The sequence below is a fragment of the Eubalaena glacialis genome, chromosome 7 (assembly GCF_028564815.1).
Source record: "Eubalaena glacialis isolate mEubGla1 chromosome 7, mEubGla1.1.hap2.+ XY, whole genome shotgun sequence".
Taxonomy (NCBI): domain Eukaryota; kingdom Metazoa; phylum Chordata; class Mammalia; order Artiodactyla; family Balaenidae; genus Eubalaena; species Eubalaena glacialis.
In genome coordinates, this window is record NC_083722.1 from 21,177,455 (window position 1) to 21,194,908 (window position 17,454).

Here is a 17,454-nt window from a genome sequence, read left to right on the forward strand (position 1 = left end):
TCAAGTGCCAAGCACTAAATTATGTACTGAGGACATAAAGCACTTGAGTGTGCATCAGAATCACCCAGAGGGCTTGTTAAAGGACAGATTGCTGGTCCCATTCCCAAAGTTTCTGTTTCATTAGCTCTGGGGGAGATCTGAGAACTCAGCATACTAAAAAGTGCCCAGCAGATACAGTGCTGCTTATTTGGTAGGAGGCTTTGAGAACATCTAATATATGGTGAAGAACAAGCTACCAAAGCCCCTGCCCACATGAGCTTCCTGGTGGCAAAGACAAGTTTATGATAGAAGAAGGTGAAGGGTGTGGATGTCAAACAATGAAGTTTAGATTTATTTTGCAGACGACAAAAAGTTATAGAAAGCTTCAGAGCAGGGACTGACATAATTGGCTCCAGTGTTAGGAAGGTGTCTCTAATGGCAGTAGAGAAGCGATTCCATTCAGTATTTTGTCAAATATTGATTGGATTTCCTCTGTGAGAGGCCTTAGTTACAGCAGTGAGACAGACAGGCTGATCTTCTGGGGCTGATATCCAAGTGGGAGGAGAGAGATAATCAACACGTTGATAACTCAGCAAGATATTTCAAATAGAGAGAAGTTCTGAGGCCTGCGAAATTCAACAGAGACTGTAACAGAGACTCAAAAATAATTTAGCTTAAAGACAGTCTTGTTCATGGAACAGATACACTATGATTAGTCCAGCTCTGTGGGGCAGCTCTGCCCATCCTGATCAATCAGGAACTCATGTTCCTTACAAGTCATTGTTCTGCCACCCCTAGAGCCTGATGGTCTCTGCTGGGTCAAACAAGATCAGCACCTTCATAGCTGGCAGGAAGAGGAAAGGTGTTAAAGCCTGGGAGTGTCTTCTACTTACACTCCAAAAAGAGCACTTAGTCACATACTCCCCTCTGCTCCCAGACAAGCCAGGAGTGTTATCTCACACTAGGGAGCCTCCTGTCCAGCTATACGCTATTATAATACAGTGAACCATTTTCATTGGAAAAAAATACCAGTTGTATCACAATAACCCAAGATTTTTTCACAGAATAAAGCCCATTCTGAGGACACCAAAGAATACAGTGGCATGCTGACAATCCTGAGAGACTGTAGAAAGTTTACAGTAGGTAAGAAAAAGAAATGGGTAACCCACTTGAGAACTGCTTATTTTGCCTCATTTCCTGATGTGTAGAGAACAAGGTGGGATTTGACTCAGGAAGACCTGAATTTGAAAGGCCCAGTCCAGCACTTTTTGTCAGGATACGTGTTATGCAACTCTCATCTATAATTTAAGGTAAATCTGCTTGTAGTCAAGTCTAAGAATATTCAAGATAAAGAGTCAACATAGGGCTTCCCTGGTGGTGCAGTGGTTGAGAGTCCGCCTGACAATGCAGGAGACACGGGTTCGAGCCCTGGTCTGGGAAGATCCCACATGCCGCGGAGCAACTGGGCCCGTGAGCCACAACTACTGAGCCTGCGCGTCTGGAGCCTGTGTCCCGCAACAGGAGAGGCCGCGATTGTGAGAGGCCCGCGCACCGCGATGAAGAGTGGCCCCCAATTGCCGCAACTAGAGAAAGCCCTCATGCAGAAACGAGGACCCAACACAGCCAAAAATAAATAAATTAATTAATTAAAAAAAAAAAAGAGTCAACATAATAACAAGTTGGTAAACATAAACCTGTATATTTATATCAAGCATTTATATCAACCTTAACAAAAGCTTCTTTTGGATTGAGAAACCAGTAGCTTTGGACATGGGAAGACAGCTCAGAGAAGCAGAGACAAGTTGTCCTGTCTCCATTCCACTTTTAAACAAGAGGGAACCCCAAGTACTCTTATTTTACTTAAGTATAGTTGATTCACAATGTTAATTTCCAAGTACTCTTATTGTTTCTCTGGTAGAACTTAACTGCCTTCGACATATTTTATGTTGATTGATCATCCCCTTCTCCCCCACCATTTATCATGTGATGTCCAAGAAGGCAAGACTGTTTTAATGTCTTCAGCCCACAGAAGTGTCTACATTCCATTTTCCATTTTCCTAGCATCAGGGTTTACCTCCTACCTCTTCTGTGATGTTCTCCACCTTTTTTCACTGACAGTTGCGCAAAATGCCACCTGCAGTTTACTGTCCTGTTGGTCTCCTAGCTATAAGCACACTAAATACATTGAATATGCAGTTCGACCTGAGGTTATGGACCAGCTTTACCGACCTGCGACTAATCTGAAACATACCAAAAACGAATCAGATAAAATCAACTTAAATTTACATATTGTAAACAGTACTGACTCTAACATCTTAACAAAAAATTAGAACAGAAAGCGCAAAACTCTTTTGAGTGAAAGAATAGGTGGCCCTGAAAAGGGCCTTTGGTTTTAGTAGGCTCACGGAGATGGCCAACTGGAGTTCAGCCACCAAAGCCGTAAAGAGTGCGGCCCTGCCGCTTGAGCGCATAGACCACGTCCATGGCGGTGACAGTCTTGCGCCTGGCGTGCTCGGTGTAGGTGACAGCGTCCCGGATCACGTTCTCCAAAAACACTTTCAACACCCCGCGGGTCTCCTCGTAGATAAGACCAGAGATACGCTTGACACCACCACGTCGGGCTAAGCGACGGATGGCAGGCTTAGTGATGCCCTGGATGTTATCTCGCAGAACTTTGCGGTGGCGCTTGGCGCCACCCTTCCCCAGCCCCTTTCCACCTTTACCACGCCCAGACATCGCGAAAACACAGCTATCACACCCGCAGCGAAGTGATCTCGACAGCGCCACTTACAAGTTTTATAGTAATGTGACGGACCTGTTTGAAAACTGCAAGAGCAGGGGCGGTAACCACATTCAGTTCCCACCCTTCGCTTATTTGTCCCTTGCTCAGAGCTGTGGCAGCTATGAGGGGCGCCTGAAGCGACAGTGGATCCTGGAGATGGGATTTAATAAATGCTCCTGTACATGGATACGTGTTTTTGTGCATCCGTACAATGCGGGCAGCCGTTAAGTGGGGCAACAGATCATACACTTTCCACAAAGAAGCCTGATACTTGTTCTTCAGACTTTCCAAAATATGAAATAATCAGTTAGTACACGCTATTGTCCCTTATAAAATGCTTTAAATATGGTTTTAAATAAATCATATCTTTATTGTTTAAGCTTCCATTAGTTTTGTCCATTTATGTTTGGTTAACTAAGCAGAGATCTTTGGTATGCAGGCTGGATGACCCCACAGAGGGAACTAAAAATATAAGAAGGTTACGCGTTTAAGAGGTCAAGTCAGGTTAAAAATCACTGAGCGCTACATTGGAGATTTATAAATATGTATATCCCAAAGTGATAAAAACCTTGTTCTGCTGTAAGTCTAAGATTTATGGTTTGATTATATATTTAATTGTGGACAGTTTGTATCTGGCATTGTATCTGTCACCGCATTCTATTTCTGCAACCAGGTGGCATTACGGTGTCCAGTCAAGCTCTGGAGACAGCCTTCTCTACATACTAGCTTGTGACCTTGGGCAGCTTATACTCAGTTTTTTCCTTTTATCGATAAATGTATAAGAAAGTGTAAATTATAGAGCACTTGAATTTAAAAGAGATAATCCAAATTTCTTAAAATAATATCTGTAAATAAGTAATCACTCAGCATTATTTATTATGACATATTATAGTATCATGTCTGCTCTCAACTCCTCCACTCAAGATTCACTCCTCTAAAGTGAAAGTCTAAGTGATTATCTAATTTACTAAAACCTTCTTTTTGAGAACTCCTCAAAATAATAAATACTTAAAGATTTAATTTATGGTTAATTCCCTTGAGTTCCAGCTGACTTGGATAGCTTTGGCTTTTTCTCCATGGTCTGTGAAGAGGCCCAAGTTCATCAAAACAGTTCCATGAGTTGACACTGCACAGAAACAAATTCCAGAATGGCGTTCTTAACCTCGGCTATATAGATAGATTCAGAGCATCTGGAAACTTGTATTGAACAAAAACTCCATCTTTACTTTATACTCCAAGTGAACCTTAGCATTTCCTCCACTTGTGAATGCAGGCAACAAACAGTGTGAGTGGCAGGACCTGTGCTATATTCATACCATGTTGCAGTTGCAGCTGTCAATATCTCAATCTCTAATATTGTTTAAAATATTACACCTTCTAAACTGTGGTAACTCTTGGTCATATGGGTAATCTTGTTATTTAATGTATTAATAGAGAAGCACATGTTAATGCTTCACCAGTTTGGATTTTTGATAAATTTGATAATGGTATTTTAATACAACTGTTTTCCTTTGTAATCCTATGTATATTATCTTAAGCACTGAAAAGCATTATTCTGGGAAGGGGCTCATAAGGTTTACCAGAAATACAAAGAAGTCCATGGCTGCTTCAAAATAAACATAATATGTTAAAGACGAACAGTTTGAGGTCTGAAGAAGAAAATCAAAGCACTTTCTACCATCAATCTATTTCCTACTGAACATAACGCATAACCTATAATGTGTTTCCTATAAACCTGTATCCTTGCTTAAATAAGAAATGTAGTAATGAATATAAATGCTTTTCAATTTCCCTGTCTTAAGGGAATTCTATATAAGTATGTGTGGGAGTATTGTGCGTGTGTATATTCCTTAATTCTTTTACTTGGATACTTTGCCAAAGTTTATCTTCCAGAAGCATGACAGAACACTGAACCCAAGAGCTTGTGAACATTTTAATAACTGATCCTTCCTAATAAAGTCAATGTAAATAAATGAATCTTTAAAACCCCATAAAGCCATCCAACTCTATTTTATGCCTGTACCTGGACCTCCTCTGCCATCAGCTAGTGCAACACAAGCCCAACTACCAGGTCAAGAGGATCATTGATTATTGCTTTTGCTATTTTCCTACATAAATTTTGAATGCTTAAAGCCCCCAAATTAACTAACCCTCTAAATAGTCACAAAAAGCTATGATAAAACTTTTCCAAACTAAATAATGACTTTTCTTATCAGATATTGCTGTTATTCCAAGCAGCCTTTACTACAGTTCTTGTAGAGAAATCCTGAAAGAGCCTGTGTTATTTCTCCTCATATGAAACAGATTTTCCAGGTAAATGTCAATGAGAATCAAGCAGTTGTTGAAGGTATGAAAAGCCAAGAATGTATACAATGTCACTTGAGAGCAAGCTATTGAAGACACAAAGAGAAGAATTTATATTTTAAACGAAACTCAAAAAGTTGTCTCTCTGACCTGTAAATCTGTAGGAGTGTCGGGGGATTTTGAAAAAGGCTGAGACCAAAGTGATAAAAACTGGAAGAAGAAACTATAAAGGTCTCAAAGCTTGAGCTGTCCCGGTTCATTGTAGAATATAACTGGTGTGGTTCCTCCACAGGAGATCTTTAATTTTTTGCTTTCCTGAATTGTAACAAACACAACTCCGAGACAGAGCTGAGACTAGGTTGCTGTCAAGCTGGAAGCCAGCTGGGAACCAATCAGCGCGCAGTGGCGCTGTGTGTATATATAACACACACATTCCCGGTCTGGGTACTCAATTCTGAGTCTTTAATTTTTTACTGTTAGGCATCCACATCAACAACCATGTCTGAAACCGTACCTGCTGCGCCTCCTGTTACTTCTGCGAAAAAGACGCGTGTGAAGAAGAAAGCTCTCAAGTCTGCTGGTGCTGTGAAGCGCAAGGCGTCCAGGCCCCCGGTATCCGAGCTCATCACCAAGGCTGTCGCCGCTTCCAAGGAGCGCAGCGGCATGTCCCTGGCTGCGCTCAAGAAGGCGCTGGCAGCTGGCGGCTACGACGTGGAGAAGAACAACAGTCGGATCAAGCTGGGTCTCAAGAGCCTGGTGAGTAAGGGCACCCTGGTGCAGACCAAGGGCACCGGCACCTCGGGCTCTTTCAAGCTCAACAAGAAGTCGGCCACCGAGGAAGCGAAGCCCAAAGCCAAGAAAGCGAGCGCGACCAACCCCAAGAAGGCTACTGGGGCAAAGAAGCCCAAGAAGGCCACAGGCGCTGCCAGTCCGAAAAAAACCGCTAAGAAGACCGCAAAGGCAAAGAAACCATTAGTAGGCACCGGGGCCAAGAAAGTGGTCAAGAGCCCGAAAAAGGTGAAGACAGCCAAACCGAAGATGGCCAAGAGTCCAGCCAAGGCCAGAATTCATAAGCACAAGGTAGCCAAGCTTAAAGCGGTCAAGCCAAAGAAGGCGGCCCCCAAAAAGAAGAGGAAAAAAAAGACTTGAGTACCTTAAAGGCTCTTTTCAGAGCCACCCAATTAATCTTAAAGAACTTGTAACACCATTTTTGCCGGAGGCGGAGGTTGGGAGGAGAGGTTTTATTTCCTCGCTCGGAATGGAGGTCCCAGTGCACAGGAATCTTTCACAGAAAAGGTGGTTGGCTCTGAAAAGAGCCTTTGGGTTTTTCAGAGGTTGGCACTTAATCGGGAGAAACAAATCTACGCCCTCTCCCCGCGGATGCGGCGGGCAAGCTGGATGTCTTTGGGCATGATGGTGACGCGCTTGGCGTGGATGGCACACAGGTTGGTGTCCTCGAAGAGCCCCACCAGGTAGGCCTCGCACGCCTCCTGCAGCGCCATGACGGCCGAGCTCTGGAAGCGCAGGTCGGTCTTGAAGTCCTGCGCGATCTCGCGCACCAGGCGCTGGAACGGCAGCTTGCGGATCAGCAGCTCCGTGGACTTCTGGTAGCGGCGGATCTCACGCAGGGCCACCGTACCGGGCCGGTAGCGGTGCGGCTTCTTCACGCCGCCCGTGGCCGGCGCGCTCTTGCGGGCCGCCTTGGTGGCCAGCTGCTTGCGCGGCGCCTTACCGCCGGTGGACTTGCGAGCGGTCTGCTTTGTACGAGCCATGACAGATTTCCCGAAAGCAGCTAGCTGGCGGAAAAATGAAAGCCTGCCCCCGCCCCCCCCACCCCCCACCGGTATATATAAAGAGAGTTCCTTTCTGATTGGACAAGGCATTTGTTCCTACGGCTTGCAGTGAAGGTATTGGTAGCGAGGTTCACTCTCCGACATCAGCCTCCCTTTGAATGGCTGTTTTCAACCGTTTCTCGCCTCTATCTTCCTTATGCTGTTTCTTTACAATGTTCTTTGGCTTTTCTCCGCAGAACTTAACACAAATTATTACAATGCTTAATCTTGTTTGCAGAATAAATTTTTTAAACTTTGGTACATGAAACTGGCTTTCTTTTGATCAACTTTTTGAAAAGGCGTGTGTTGGATGTGATTGGCCAAGAGATTTTTATACCCTCATTCAAATGTAGTAAGGCTAATTTTACGTCAATTTCTTGATTTCTCTTTTTAAACTCTTAAGAGATTTTTTAAAATAACAAAATACTTTCCTTTTATTTCCCCTTTTATATTACAGTTAAGTCGTGTTTTGGTAGATTATATTATCTATGAATTTCATTTCAGGATAGTAATGGGGGTAGTTACAGTATTTGTTATAGAAAAAGAGTGTTGGATCTGATAGAATTGAGAACCATCAGTTTAGGGGTCCAGAGATAATATGAAAGCAGAACTCGGAAAGAATCCTGAACACTTATTGTTATCCCCAATCCAGGCCCCCTGAATACACCCTCCTCTACCTTCCCCATACGACTTAACGTGGCTTGCCCGTAAGTCTTATGATGAGCCCTTGCACTGCATTCCAAGTTGTCATGCTCCAGTGTCAGTTTTCTGCCTTGGGGTAAGAGCTGTGGCTACAGGAGGAGAAAGGAATCCTTACTATTAAGATGCATTGTGTTTTAAAGATATATGTAAGTTTCAGATTTTACAAAGACTAAAGAATTTACACCTACATAGCTTGTGATCTGATCATATGTCTGAGGGTTCTTTAGGGCCATATTAGAAAAGAGAGAGAGGGGGAGAGGAAAGGAGAAAGAAATAAAACTTTTTGGAAACTATTATTATTATTATTTACTATTAAGGAATCTACTTGTATGACTACCATGAATCCCAGGCTGGGTTAACAGTGAAAAGTTCTGGAGGTAACTACACCCAACTCTGGACAGTCTGGTTATAACCACGGTCTTCTCTCTCTACCTCAAATGAAAGCCTAGCCGCATGAGTCCTCAATCTCTGAAGTCCTCTTCATGGAAGATGCCAAAGCCAACTGTGTGAGAGGTTTTATCAGAGGAGAGGACGACTTTGTCTTCCCAGAAGACAAACCCTCTGCTTTATGAGGTAGATAGCAACCCCAAACCACAGACAGGTTGGGACCTGGGCAGGCCTCAATTCTTCGAGATTTTCGGAATGCACTAAAACCATTAACTCTGAATTAATTTCATGCTTGCTATTATAACTATATTAACAAATGTTTACTTTTCACTATAACATTCTCACATAAAAGCGCCCCACTACGTTTCACAATTTCAACTGACCTTCGTGTAAAATGGTGTTAGGAAAAACTCAAACTTGTAAATGGTACACAAGTGTTACTGTATGTCCCTTAAAGTCATGCTGAAACCTTTGTTAAGCTCTGCCTAAACAAATTCTAGCTCCAGGCTATGCAGTATTGTATTCCTATTTACAATTGATTAGGGCCCAGCTCAGTAGAGTTGAGATTGGCTATTAAAAACATAAGTATGAATTACAGATCAACTTGTCCCATTAGGATGCAAAACAACTCAACATGAGATAGTACTAAAGGAGTGGTTTAAATGATCTTGTAGATCACTAACTAGATTTGCACCTAAACTTTCAACATTTACCAAGTATTATGCTACCATTATCTTTTCCTGAGGGTTAACAACTGAGGGCTTGCTGCATTGATCGACTTAATTACTTGTGACACAGGTCTCTCTATATCATTTTTACTTAGCTAAAGAGTACTTTTTTGATTACTTTAAACTATGATTAGTTTGCATTTCCTAAGAGTGTAAATACATCTTCTAAGTTGACAAAATGTGATGAAAATCATTTTCAACAACCTGCTTAAATAAGGAAAATGTAAGCCCTTTTAACGAATACGTGGGTGGCTCTGAAAAAAGCCTTTGGTTAAGACTGATTCCTCAAAGATCAAGAATTTGAATACTGCAGTTTACTTGCCCTTGGCCTTGTGGTGGCTCTCGGTCTTCTTAGGCAGCAGCACAGCCTGGATGTTGGGCAGGACGCCGCCCTGAGCGATAGTGACTTTGCCCAGCAGCTTGTTGAGCTCCTCGTCGTTGCGGATGGCCAGCTGCAGGTGACGCGGGATGATGCGCGTCTTCTTGTTGTCGCGGGCCGCGTTGCCCGCCAGCTCCAGGATCTCGGCCGTCAGGTACTCCAGCACCGCCGCCAGGTACACCGGCGCGCCCGCCCCGACCCGCTCGGCGTAGTTGCCCTTTCGGAGCAGGCGGTGCACTCGCCCCACGGGAAACTGAAGCCCAGCCCGAGAAGAACGGGTCTTAGCCTTGGCACGAGCCTTGCCACCTTGTTTTCCGCGTCCCGACATCTGATCAATCTAATCAAGGTGCTTAACAAAGAAGCAGCAAAACGAAAGTACAAATTCTCTTAACAAATGAGAAGCAATTATACTTCGAAGCCGAATTGTAAATTACACTGTTTGATTGGTTAAAAGGGTCTAAAAGCTTGCAACCAATTAAAAAGGAGAACTGCTGGCACATAATTTGCATACCACCGAACAACGTGGAAAATTTATCCAATCAAAGTGTAAAGTTTTAAATACCATATTTGCATAGTAGCTCTACAAATATGCTGAGTGATGTTTCCACGACATAGTTTTTTCTTTAATTTGGCACGGTGTTTGTCATGCCTGAGCCGGCCAAGTCCGTTCCCGCCCCGAAGAAGGGCTCCAAGAAAGCGGTGACGAAAGCCCAGAAGAAAGACGGTAAGAAGCGCAAGCGCAGCCGCAAAGAGAGCTATTCTGTGTACGTGTACAAGGTGCTGAAGCAAGTCCACCCGGACACTGGCATCTCGTCCAAGGCCATGGGCATCATGAACTCCTTCGTCAATGACATCTTCGAGCGCATCGCGGGCGAGGCGTCGCGCCTGGCACATTACAACAAGCGCTCGACTATCACGTCGAGGGAGATCCAGACGGCCGTGCGCCTGCTGCTACCCGGGGAGCTGGCCAAGCACGCCGTGTCCGAGGGCACCAAGGCTGTCACCAAGTACACCAGCTCCAAGTGACCTCAGCAAAAAAGTGCTTTTCGTGGTTAGTCTCAAAGGCTCTTTTAAGAGCCACCCACTTTTTCAGCATAAGAGCTGTAATGATTCGTCTCTAATATGACTGCCATAATAGACTCAATTTTAATTTATTGAAACGAACTTGTTGCTGTATGGTGCTAACACTTGAAGTACACAGCATTTTGGTTTGAAAACAGAACATGTATTTACATTCTAGGTAAATGGTAGCATAGCCTTCTCTTGCTTTCACAGCTCACTTTGGCTACAAGGCTAGCCAAGTGTGGACATGTAAGTATCATTTGAACTGCTATGATGTAGTGTGCCCTACGAACTGACTCCATGAAAAGTGAAGCGGATTTAAGAAATCCTCTTAAATCCTTGGCAATGCCTTGTTAGTGCTGTGTGGTAGTAAGAAGAATATGTACATGCATTCGATTTATTTAATTAAAACAATGTAACTTTTCTAAGTATTAATGGGAGCAGCACAGTTAATGTGCATAGAAATTGAAAAGCGAGTATCACCGGTTCCAGGATAGGGCCATTTAATTGTAAGGAGAATTTTTCCAAGGTTTGGCTAATGAAAAGTTAGACCATTGCTGAACCACCATGTTGGGGCTGATGACACTGGCAGTTCAGGAAAGAAATACCCTTAAAATATTTTGGTGCCTCCTCTCCCTTAAATTATGTTATTTTCTCTCAGGGTGGATGTTATGATTATTTTGTCCTAGTCAGGAAAAAAAAAAAACTTTTTAAATGAAAATAATTCATACCACCACCACTCTACTGTCCTATGTATACATATATAACAGTCATGAAAATTGACACTTTTCTCATAATTACAAACCTGCTTAAGTTTATAAACTGCCATAAACGGCATCCCATATGGAACAAATGCTAAGAATGTATTTACAACATATTTTTAGGATTTCAACCCTGGTAGGAAAAAAGTACTAATAGTCTATAATCTTGTGTAATTAATGACTACCAGGCTTCCCACTCCCAACACAACACATAAATATACACACACAACATACACAAAAAAAATACATAAACATTCAAACAATACATATAAAGAACAAAAGCAAAAATAAAAAAATGTAAAAGAATGAAAACTAAAAATACCAGACGGCTATATATGAGAGTTTATGTTATTGTAAATAGTCAATTTTTGCTTTCTGTAGTCCCAGAGGTAAACATCTACACCAGGTCTATATGAGCTTTAGGGGAGTATATGAAATCCAAGAAATTACATACAGTAGTGTGTCCATATGTTCGTCCTCCCACCAGAACAGAAAGTATATAGCATTCTGTCAAATTCTAAAAATACTGTCACTTACTGTGCTAGGCAGAATGATGCCTCCCCACTTATGTCTACCTTTTAATCTCTGGAGTCTGTGAATATGTTAGGATACATAACAAATGGGAATTAAGGTGGCAGATGGCACTAAGGTTGCTAATCACCTGACTTTAAATAGGATTATCCTAGGGAATTCCCTGGAGGTCCAGCGGTTAGGGCTCCGCGCTTCCACTGCAGGGGACATGGGTTCAATCCCTGTTCGGGGAATTAAGATCCCGCATGCTGCGCGGCGTGGCCAAATAAATAAATAGGATTATCCTAGAGAATCCAAGCGAACCCAATGTAATTACAAGGGCCCTTAACAATGGAAGAGGGAATCATAGTACAGAACCAGAGAGATGGCAGTGTGAGAAGAATTTGGCCAGATACTGCTGGCTTTCAAATATAGCAAAGGGCTGTGAGCCAAGGAACAAGGAAAACCCTCCAGGAGCTGGAAAAGACAGGAAACAGATTTTCACTGTTAGAGGCCCAAGCCCTCTGACACCATTTTAGCTCAATGAAATTCATTTCAGAATATTGATCTAAAGAACCATAAAATTATAAATGTATTGTTGTAAGCCACTGTATTTGTGATAATTTGTCAGACCACCAATTGAAAATCAAGGCACTCACGCCTAAGAATTATTAATGTATTCAATGATCTTTAAGATTATAACTACATATGTTTAAATTTAAAAGTGTAAATATAAAAATGACTATAGATACAAGTAAATTCTTCCTAAAATTGCAGGCTCACATAATTTTGACATTGCTTTAATTTTAACAGCAGCAATTTACATTTCCTTTTTTTAAAATTTTTATTTACTTTTGGCTACGTTGGGTCTTCGTTGCCGCGGGCTGCGCGCGGGCTTTCTCTAGTTGCGGTGGCCTCTCTTGTTGCGGAGCACGCGGGTTTCGGTAGTTGTGGCTCACGGGCTCTAAAGTTCAGGCTCAGGCTCAGTAGTTGTGGCGCATGGGTTTGGTTGCTCCATGTAGGATCTTCCAGGACGGGGGCTCGAACCCGTGTCTCCTGAATTGGGAGGCGGATTCTTAACCACTGCGCCACCAGGGAAGTACCCTACGTTTCCTTTTTAGCTAGTGTGTCTAGGGTGTCTGATTTTAACAGCAGAAAGTCTAATTTCATGGAGCAGCACTTTGTTCATTCATTATAGTATTATTACTTCTGATAATAATACTATATCAAAAAGCTTGTCTTCATTATATGTAAAGTGTAGGACTAATGGGAAATTTTACCTCATAATGTCCATAAATAACTTCATGAATTGCAAATCAAATTGTAATGTTTGCTTGCATTGTAACTACTGCATTTGTTTACACAAAACTGTCAATGAGTTGGTTTCAATAATATCCTTTTTTGTTTGTTTTTTTTGTTTTTGGCCGTACCACACGGCTTCTGGGATCTTAATTCCCCGACCAAGGATTGAACCCGGGGCCAAGGCAGTTGGAAGAGCGGATCCCTAACCACTGGACAACCTGGGAACTCCCATAACATTCTCTCTTTTTTTTTCCTAATAAATTTATTTTATTATTTTTTTGGCTGCGTTGGGTCTTCACTGCTGCACGCGGGCTTTTCTCTGGTTGTGGCGAGGGGGGGCTACTCTTCGTTGCGGTGCTCGGGCTTCTTATTGCGGTGGCTTCTCTTGTTGCAGAGCACGGGCTCTAGTAGTTGTGACACACAGGCTCAGTAGTTGTGGCTCGCGGTCTCTAGAGCGCAGGCTCAGTAGTTGTGGCGCACTGGCTTAGTTGCTCCGAGGCATGTGGGATCTTCCTGAACCAGGGCTCTAACCCGTGTCCCCTGCATTTGGCAGGCAGATTCCTAACCACTGTGCAACCAGGGAAGCCCAACATTCTCATTTTTAAAGTAAGGAACAGAGGCTGTGAGAACCAAAGATTATTTACCTCACAGAACTCAAATTCCAACCAATGTTTTCTGATGCAATTTTCTTTCAAAGACGTCTAGATAGAATTCAAAAACACTTCACATGTACAGATTTCTCAACACTTTAGGAAGTATTTTTGCATGAATTACCTCCTCTCCCAGCACTAGGCTACATCCCTTTTCTTGGTGCATTTCTTATTCATCTTTCATGAAGTGTCCCGAATCAGCCAAAAAGGAAGACATGGTTAGGCTAGGAGATGAAGCTCCAGATCCCAAAGGCCTGCAGGCTGCACTCAAATTCGACTCACTTCTTTTGTCTCCTGGAATAAATGCTTTACCTACCTGGGAGAACTGATGGTGATAAACCCTTCTGAGATCGAGAGTAAGGAAAATATATGATTATCAAAGTGCTTGATGCTGAAACGAAGTGAAATAAGCAAAAGGTTTAAATCAAGGGAGGCTTGGCACCATGCATTTGTCAGTGTCCAGTCAGAAAAAGAGAAAACTATTGGTTATTTTTACAAAGATAATTTAATAAAAGTTAAACAGGTTTTGGAAGAAAGAGCAAAATCCGAGCTGAAGTGTTTCAGAAACAACTGAAACTGGACCACATATAGGGGTCCGGGCACACAGGAGAAGGCAGAAGTACTAGAATGTCGAAGTTTGGAGGGGAGGCCGGGTGGAGGTAAGGCTCTGAATTCTGTGGAGTGGGGCATGATTCTGGGAGTGTAGAATCCATTCTGGGGAAAGGGCCGGGGGAAGCTGGGAACTGAAACCAACTCCTGGTACCAGAGTGCCGAACCATGGCTAGGATAGGAAGAGTTCCCTTTCCTAATCCCACCCAGCCAGCCTCCCTCACTTTCCTAATTGAAAATAAGGCGTGGTGGACAGAAACTCTGGCTTTTTTAGTATAGAATATAGGAAGGTTTGGGAAAGAAGTGAAACAGAAAGAGCCTGTTTTAATAAGCACAACGGCTTCTCTATACATAGACTTATTTGAAGAAACAACTCAGCCAACTCCGGTATCTAACTGTGTTTAGATATCCCCAAAACGGGCAACAAGAGGGCATCACAACTCCTCAGATGAAAATGTAAGTGGCTCTGAAAAGAGCCTTTGTTTTAACAGCACCTATAAACATTTACTTAGAGCTGGTGTACTTGGTGACAGCCTTGGTGCCCTCGGACACGGCGTGCTTGGCCAGCTCCCCAGGCAGCAACAGGCGCACGGCCGTCTGGATCTCCCTGGACGTGATGGTCGAACGTTTGTTATAATGAGCCAGGCGCGACGCCTCGCCCGCAATGCGCTCAAAGATATCGTTGACAAACGAATTCATGATGCCCATGGCCTTGGACGAAATGCCGGTGTCCGGATGGACCTGCTTCAGCACCTTGTACACGTATACAGAATAGCTCTCCTTGCGGCTGCGCTTCCGCTTCTTGCCATCTTTTTTCTGGGCTTTGGTCACCGCCTTCTTGGAACCCTTCTTCGGGGCAAGAGCGGACTTCGCCGGTTCAGGCATACTTGCCGAATTCAAAACGCACACTAAAGTATAACTCTAATATGCCTGCTTACGTTTAGAATCTCGTCTTTTATAGGCGACCTATGCAAATAAGGTATCCAAGAATATCCAGAACTGATTTGATAATGCATTAGTGACGAGATTATGTAAATTTACTTGCATCACATCTCCTTTCTTATTGGTTGTCTAGTAAAAAGACGATTTTAACCAATCCTACCCCGCATTTGACAATTCCACCCAGCTCTATAACTGTCATCTTGTTGCTCCTTATAGAACATTTCTTTTTCGCTTTTCTTGTGGCTGTTTTTCCCCTGCTAGCACTCAGTATGTCTGGGCGCGGGAAGCAAGGAGGCAAAGCTCGCGCCAAGGCTAAGACCCGCTCCTCGCGAGCTGGGCTGCAGTTTCCCGTAGGGCGAGTGCACCGCCTGCTCCGCAAGGGTAACTACTCTGAGCGGGTAGGTGCCGGGGCCCCCGTGTACCTGGCGACGGTGCTGGAGTACCTGACGGCCGAGATCCTGGAGCTGGCGGGCAACGCGGCCCGCGACAACAAGAAGACGCGTATCATCCCGCGCCACCTGCAGCTGGCCATCCGCAACGACGAGGAGCTCAACAAGCTGCTGGGCAAAGTCACTATCGCTCAGGGCGGCGTCCTGCCCAACATCCAGGCTGTGCTGCTGCCTAAGAAGACCGAGAGCCACCACAAGGCCAAGGGCAAGTGAAACGTTTAGCAGTTCTTCAGTCCCCGTTCTGAAAATCAAAGGCTCTTTTCAGAGCCACCCACTTTTTCCCGGAAAGCGCTGAAATACTTCGTAAGTGTAGGAGACGTGTTCAAGTCTTAATGTGTAGTTACGCTTAAGTTTTGTTTATACTAGCCTGTTAAAAGTTTTGCATTTAAAAATGGGAAACCGCTCCCATCTTTGCCACAAAGGGGTTAAATTGTTAGCCGTTGGTCACATTTTATGCACCATAAATTCTTAGAAAAATTTATGAAACTAGCTTTCTGCCATCCCTTTAGCTGAAAAGATGCAATACGTTTGTAAACTCACATAAAGAATCCCTGTTAAGGGAATTCTGTGTCAGGACATAAATTAGGGCTTGTAGGCTATGGATAACGTATATGTATGTAAATGACAAGACAGACCATAATGCCTGTTAAGTGGTGGTTTTGCATGTGCACGAGGTATATACATTATTACATATACATGTATAGTCAAACGAACTTGGTGTCCAAAAGTAATATATGAATAAAATAAATGGGAGAACAAAGGAGGAATAGCTGACCAATGACATGTCTGGGCGGGCTTTTTAAATTCTGCGAATGACGCCATCATTAGTGAGACTTGTTTAGTCCATTGGTTGTTTCTCTTGTCAGAAAAATGCAATGAATGAAGTACACTAAAACCTATACTAAAGGAAACCTTACTGTTATGAACTCAATTCAAAGTGGACTGTAAACTTGAAATAAAATTTCGATAGCTCATTTAGTCTTTAATGGAATCCAACCATATTTCTTCTGAAGGCAACGTGAGAACCAATTGGATCACAGCGCGGGAACTAGGAATCAGACTGATCTGCACCTATAAATGAGGTCAGAACCGGCACCAGCACCATACTACTCTCCAGCCAGTTTTCTTTTCTGTTATCGTCATGGCTCGTACAAAGCAGACCGCTCGCAAGTCCACCGGCGGTAAGGCGCCGCGCAAGCAGCTGGCCACCAAGGCGGCCCGCAAGAGCGCGCCGGCCACGGGCGGCGTGAAGAAGCCGCACCGCTACCGACCCGGCACGGTGGCCCTGCGCGAGATCCGCCGCTACCAGAAGTCCACGGAGCTGCTGATCCGCAAGCTGCCGTTCCAGCGCCTGGTGCGCGAGATCGCGCAGGACTTCAAGACCGACCTGCGCTTCCAGAGCTCGGCCGTCATGGCGCTGCAGGAGGCGTGCGAGGCCTACCTGGTGGGGCTCTTCGAGGACACCAACCTGTGTGCCATCCATGCCAAGCGCGTCACCATCATGCCCAAAGACATCCAGCTTGCCCGCCGCATCCGCGGGGAGAGGGCGTAACCCAAGGCTATTGCTTACTCTGAACTGAAAAAGGCTCTTTTTAGAGCCACCTACTTTGTCGATAGAACTGTTGTAATGCTTTCCCTTATTTTACCTCCCTAGGCAGTTAATAAGCAATAATCCAAAGAAAAACCTCTCTCTACTCTTTTTTTCTGCCTTATAGCAGGATATAAATTCTGTACTGGAGACTGCACAGGCTGTTTAGACCAGAGAGGCTCCAGAGGAATCTAACAAACCTCGCTGTTCGTTTCCTCCCATATATTTACCTTCTCAGTTTGCTGCCCTTAGAAGCCTGAAAGTGCTTTTCTTTGTCCTGTCATTTCTCTACAAATCTAGTCTTTGTTGAAGATGCTATGTAAACTGGAGTTATAAGCCACCTCTTTGGATTACATTCTCCTGGGTCTCTGCTATTGTATGTATGAAATATACATGTTAACAAACCTGTTTATTTTTCCTTTGCTAATCTGTGTTTTGTTACAGGGGCCCCAGCTGAGAACCAAGATATACAGCGGGAAAATTCGTGA

At 43.7% G+C, this 17,454-nt stretch overlaps 8 protein-coding genes across 8 annotated transcripts in view; 4 read left to right on the top strand and 4 right to left on the bottom strand.

The window, feature by feature from the left end:
- LOC133094981 (uncharacterized) overlaps positions 1-3,045 on the bottom strand; it is a 110,129-nt gene extending 107,084 nt beyond the window's left edge. The window contains exon 1 of the mRNA XM_061195779.1: positions 2,412-3,045. Coding sequence (XP_061051762.1) covers positions 2,412-2,715 — 304 coding nt within the window. The 5' untranslated portion in view covers positions 2,716-3,045. The remainder of the gene's footprint in view (positions 1-2,411) is intronic.
- Positions 3,046-5,231: 2,186 nt separating this feature from the next.
- LOC133094990 (histone H3.1) lies at positions 5,232-6,879 on the bottom strand. Its single transcript, XM_061195789.1, has one exon. It carries the CDS (start codon positions 6,835-6,837, stop codon positions 6,427-6,429), a length of 411 nt encoding a protein of 136 aa, XP_061051772.1. The 5' UTR covers positions 6,838-6,879; the 3' UTR covers positions 5,232-6,426.
- On the top strand, positions 5,525-7,154 carry LOC133094984 (histone H1.4-like). The gene has a single exon (XM_061195782.1). It carries the CDS (start codon positions 5,564-5,566, stop codon positions 6,212-6,214), a length of 651 nt encoding a protein of 216 aa, XP_061051765.1. The 5' UTR covers positions 5,525-5,563; the 3' UTR covers positions 6,215-7,154.
- A 1,794-nt stretch (positions 7,155-8,948) lies between these two features.
- Positions 8,949-9,421, bottom strand: LOC133094995 (histone H2A type 1). Its single transcript, XM_061195796.1, has one exon. It carries the CDS (start codon positions 9,419-9,421, stop codon positions 9,029-9,031), a length of 393 nt encoding a protein of 130 aa, XP_061051779.1. The 3' UTR covers positions 8,949-9,028.
- Positions 9,422-9,738: 317 nt separating this feature from the next.
- LOC133094997 (histone H2B type 1-C/E/F/G/I-like) lies at positions 9,739-10,119 on the top strand. Its single transcript, XM_061195798.1, has one exon. It carries the CDS (start codon positions 9,739-9,741, stop codon positions 10,117-10,119), a length of 381 nt encoding a protein of 126 aa, XP_061051781.1.
- A 4,372-nt stretch (positions 10,120-14,491) lies between these two features.
- LOC133094998 (histone H2B type 1-C/E/F/G/I-like) lies at positions 14,492-14,872 on the bottom strand. Its single transcript, XM_061195800.1, has one exon. It carries the CDS (start codon positions 14,870-14,872, stop codon positions 14,492-14,494), a length of 381 nt encoding a protein of 126 aa, XP_061051783.1.
- A 326-nt stretch (positions 14,873-15,198) lies between these two features.
- On the top strand, positions 15,199-15,664 carry LOC133094993 (histone H2A type 1-D-like). Its single transcript, XM_061195794.1, has one exon. It carries the CDS (start codon positions 15,199-15,201, stop codon positions 15,589-15,591), a length of 393 nt encoding a protein of 130 aa, XP_061051777.1. The 3' UTR covers positions 15,592-15,664.
- A 757-nt stretch (positions 15,665-16,421) lies between these two features.
- On the top strand, positions 16,422-16,985 carry LOC133094989 (histone H3.1). Its single transcript, XM_061195788.1, has one exon. It carries the CDS (start codon positions 16,520-16,522, stop codon positions 16,928-16,930), a length of 411 nt encoding a protein of 136 aa, XP_061051771.1. The 5' UTR covers positions 16,422-16,519; the 3' UTR covers positions 16,931-16,985.
- The last annotated feature ends 469 nt before the right edge of the window (positions 16,986-17,454 follow it).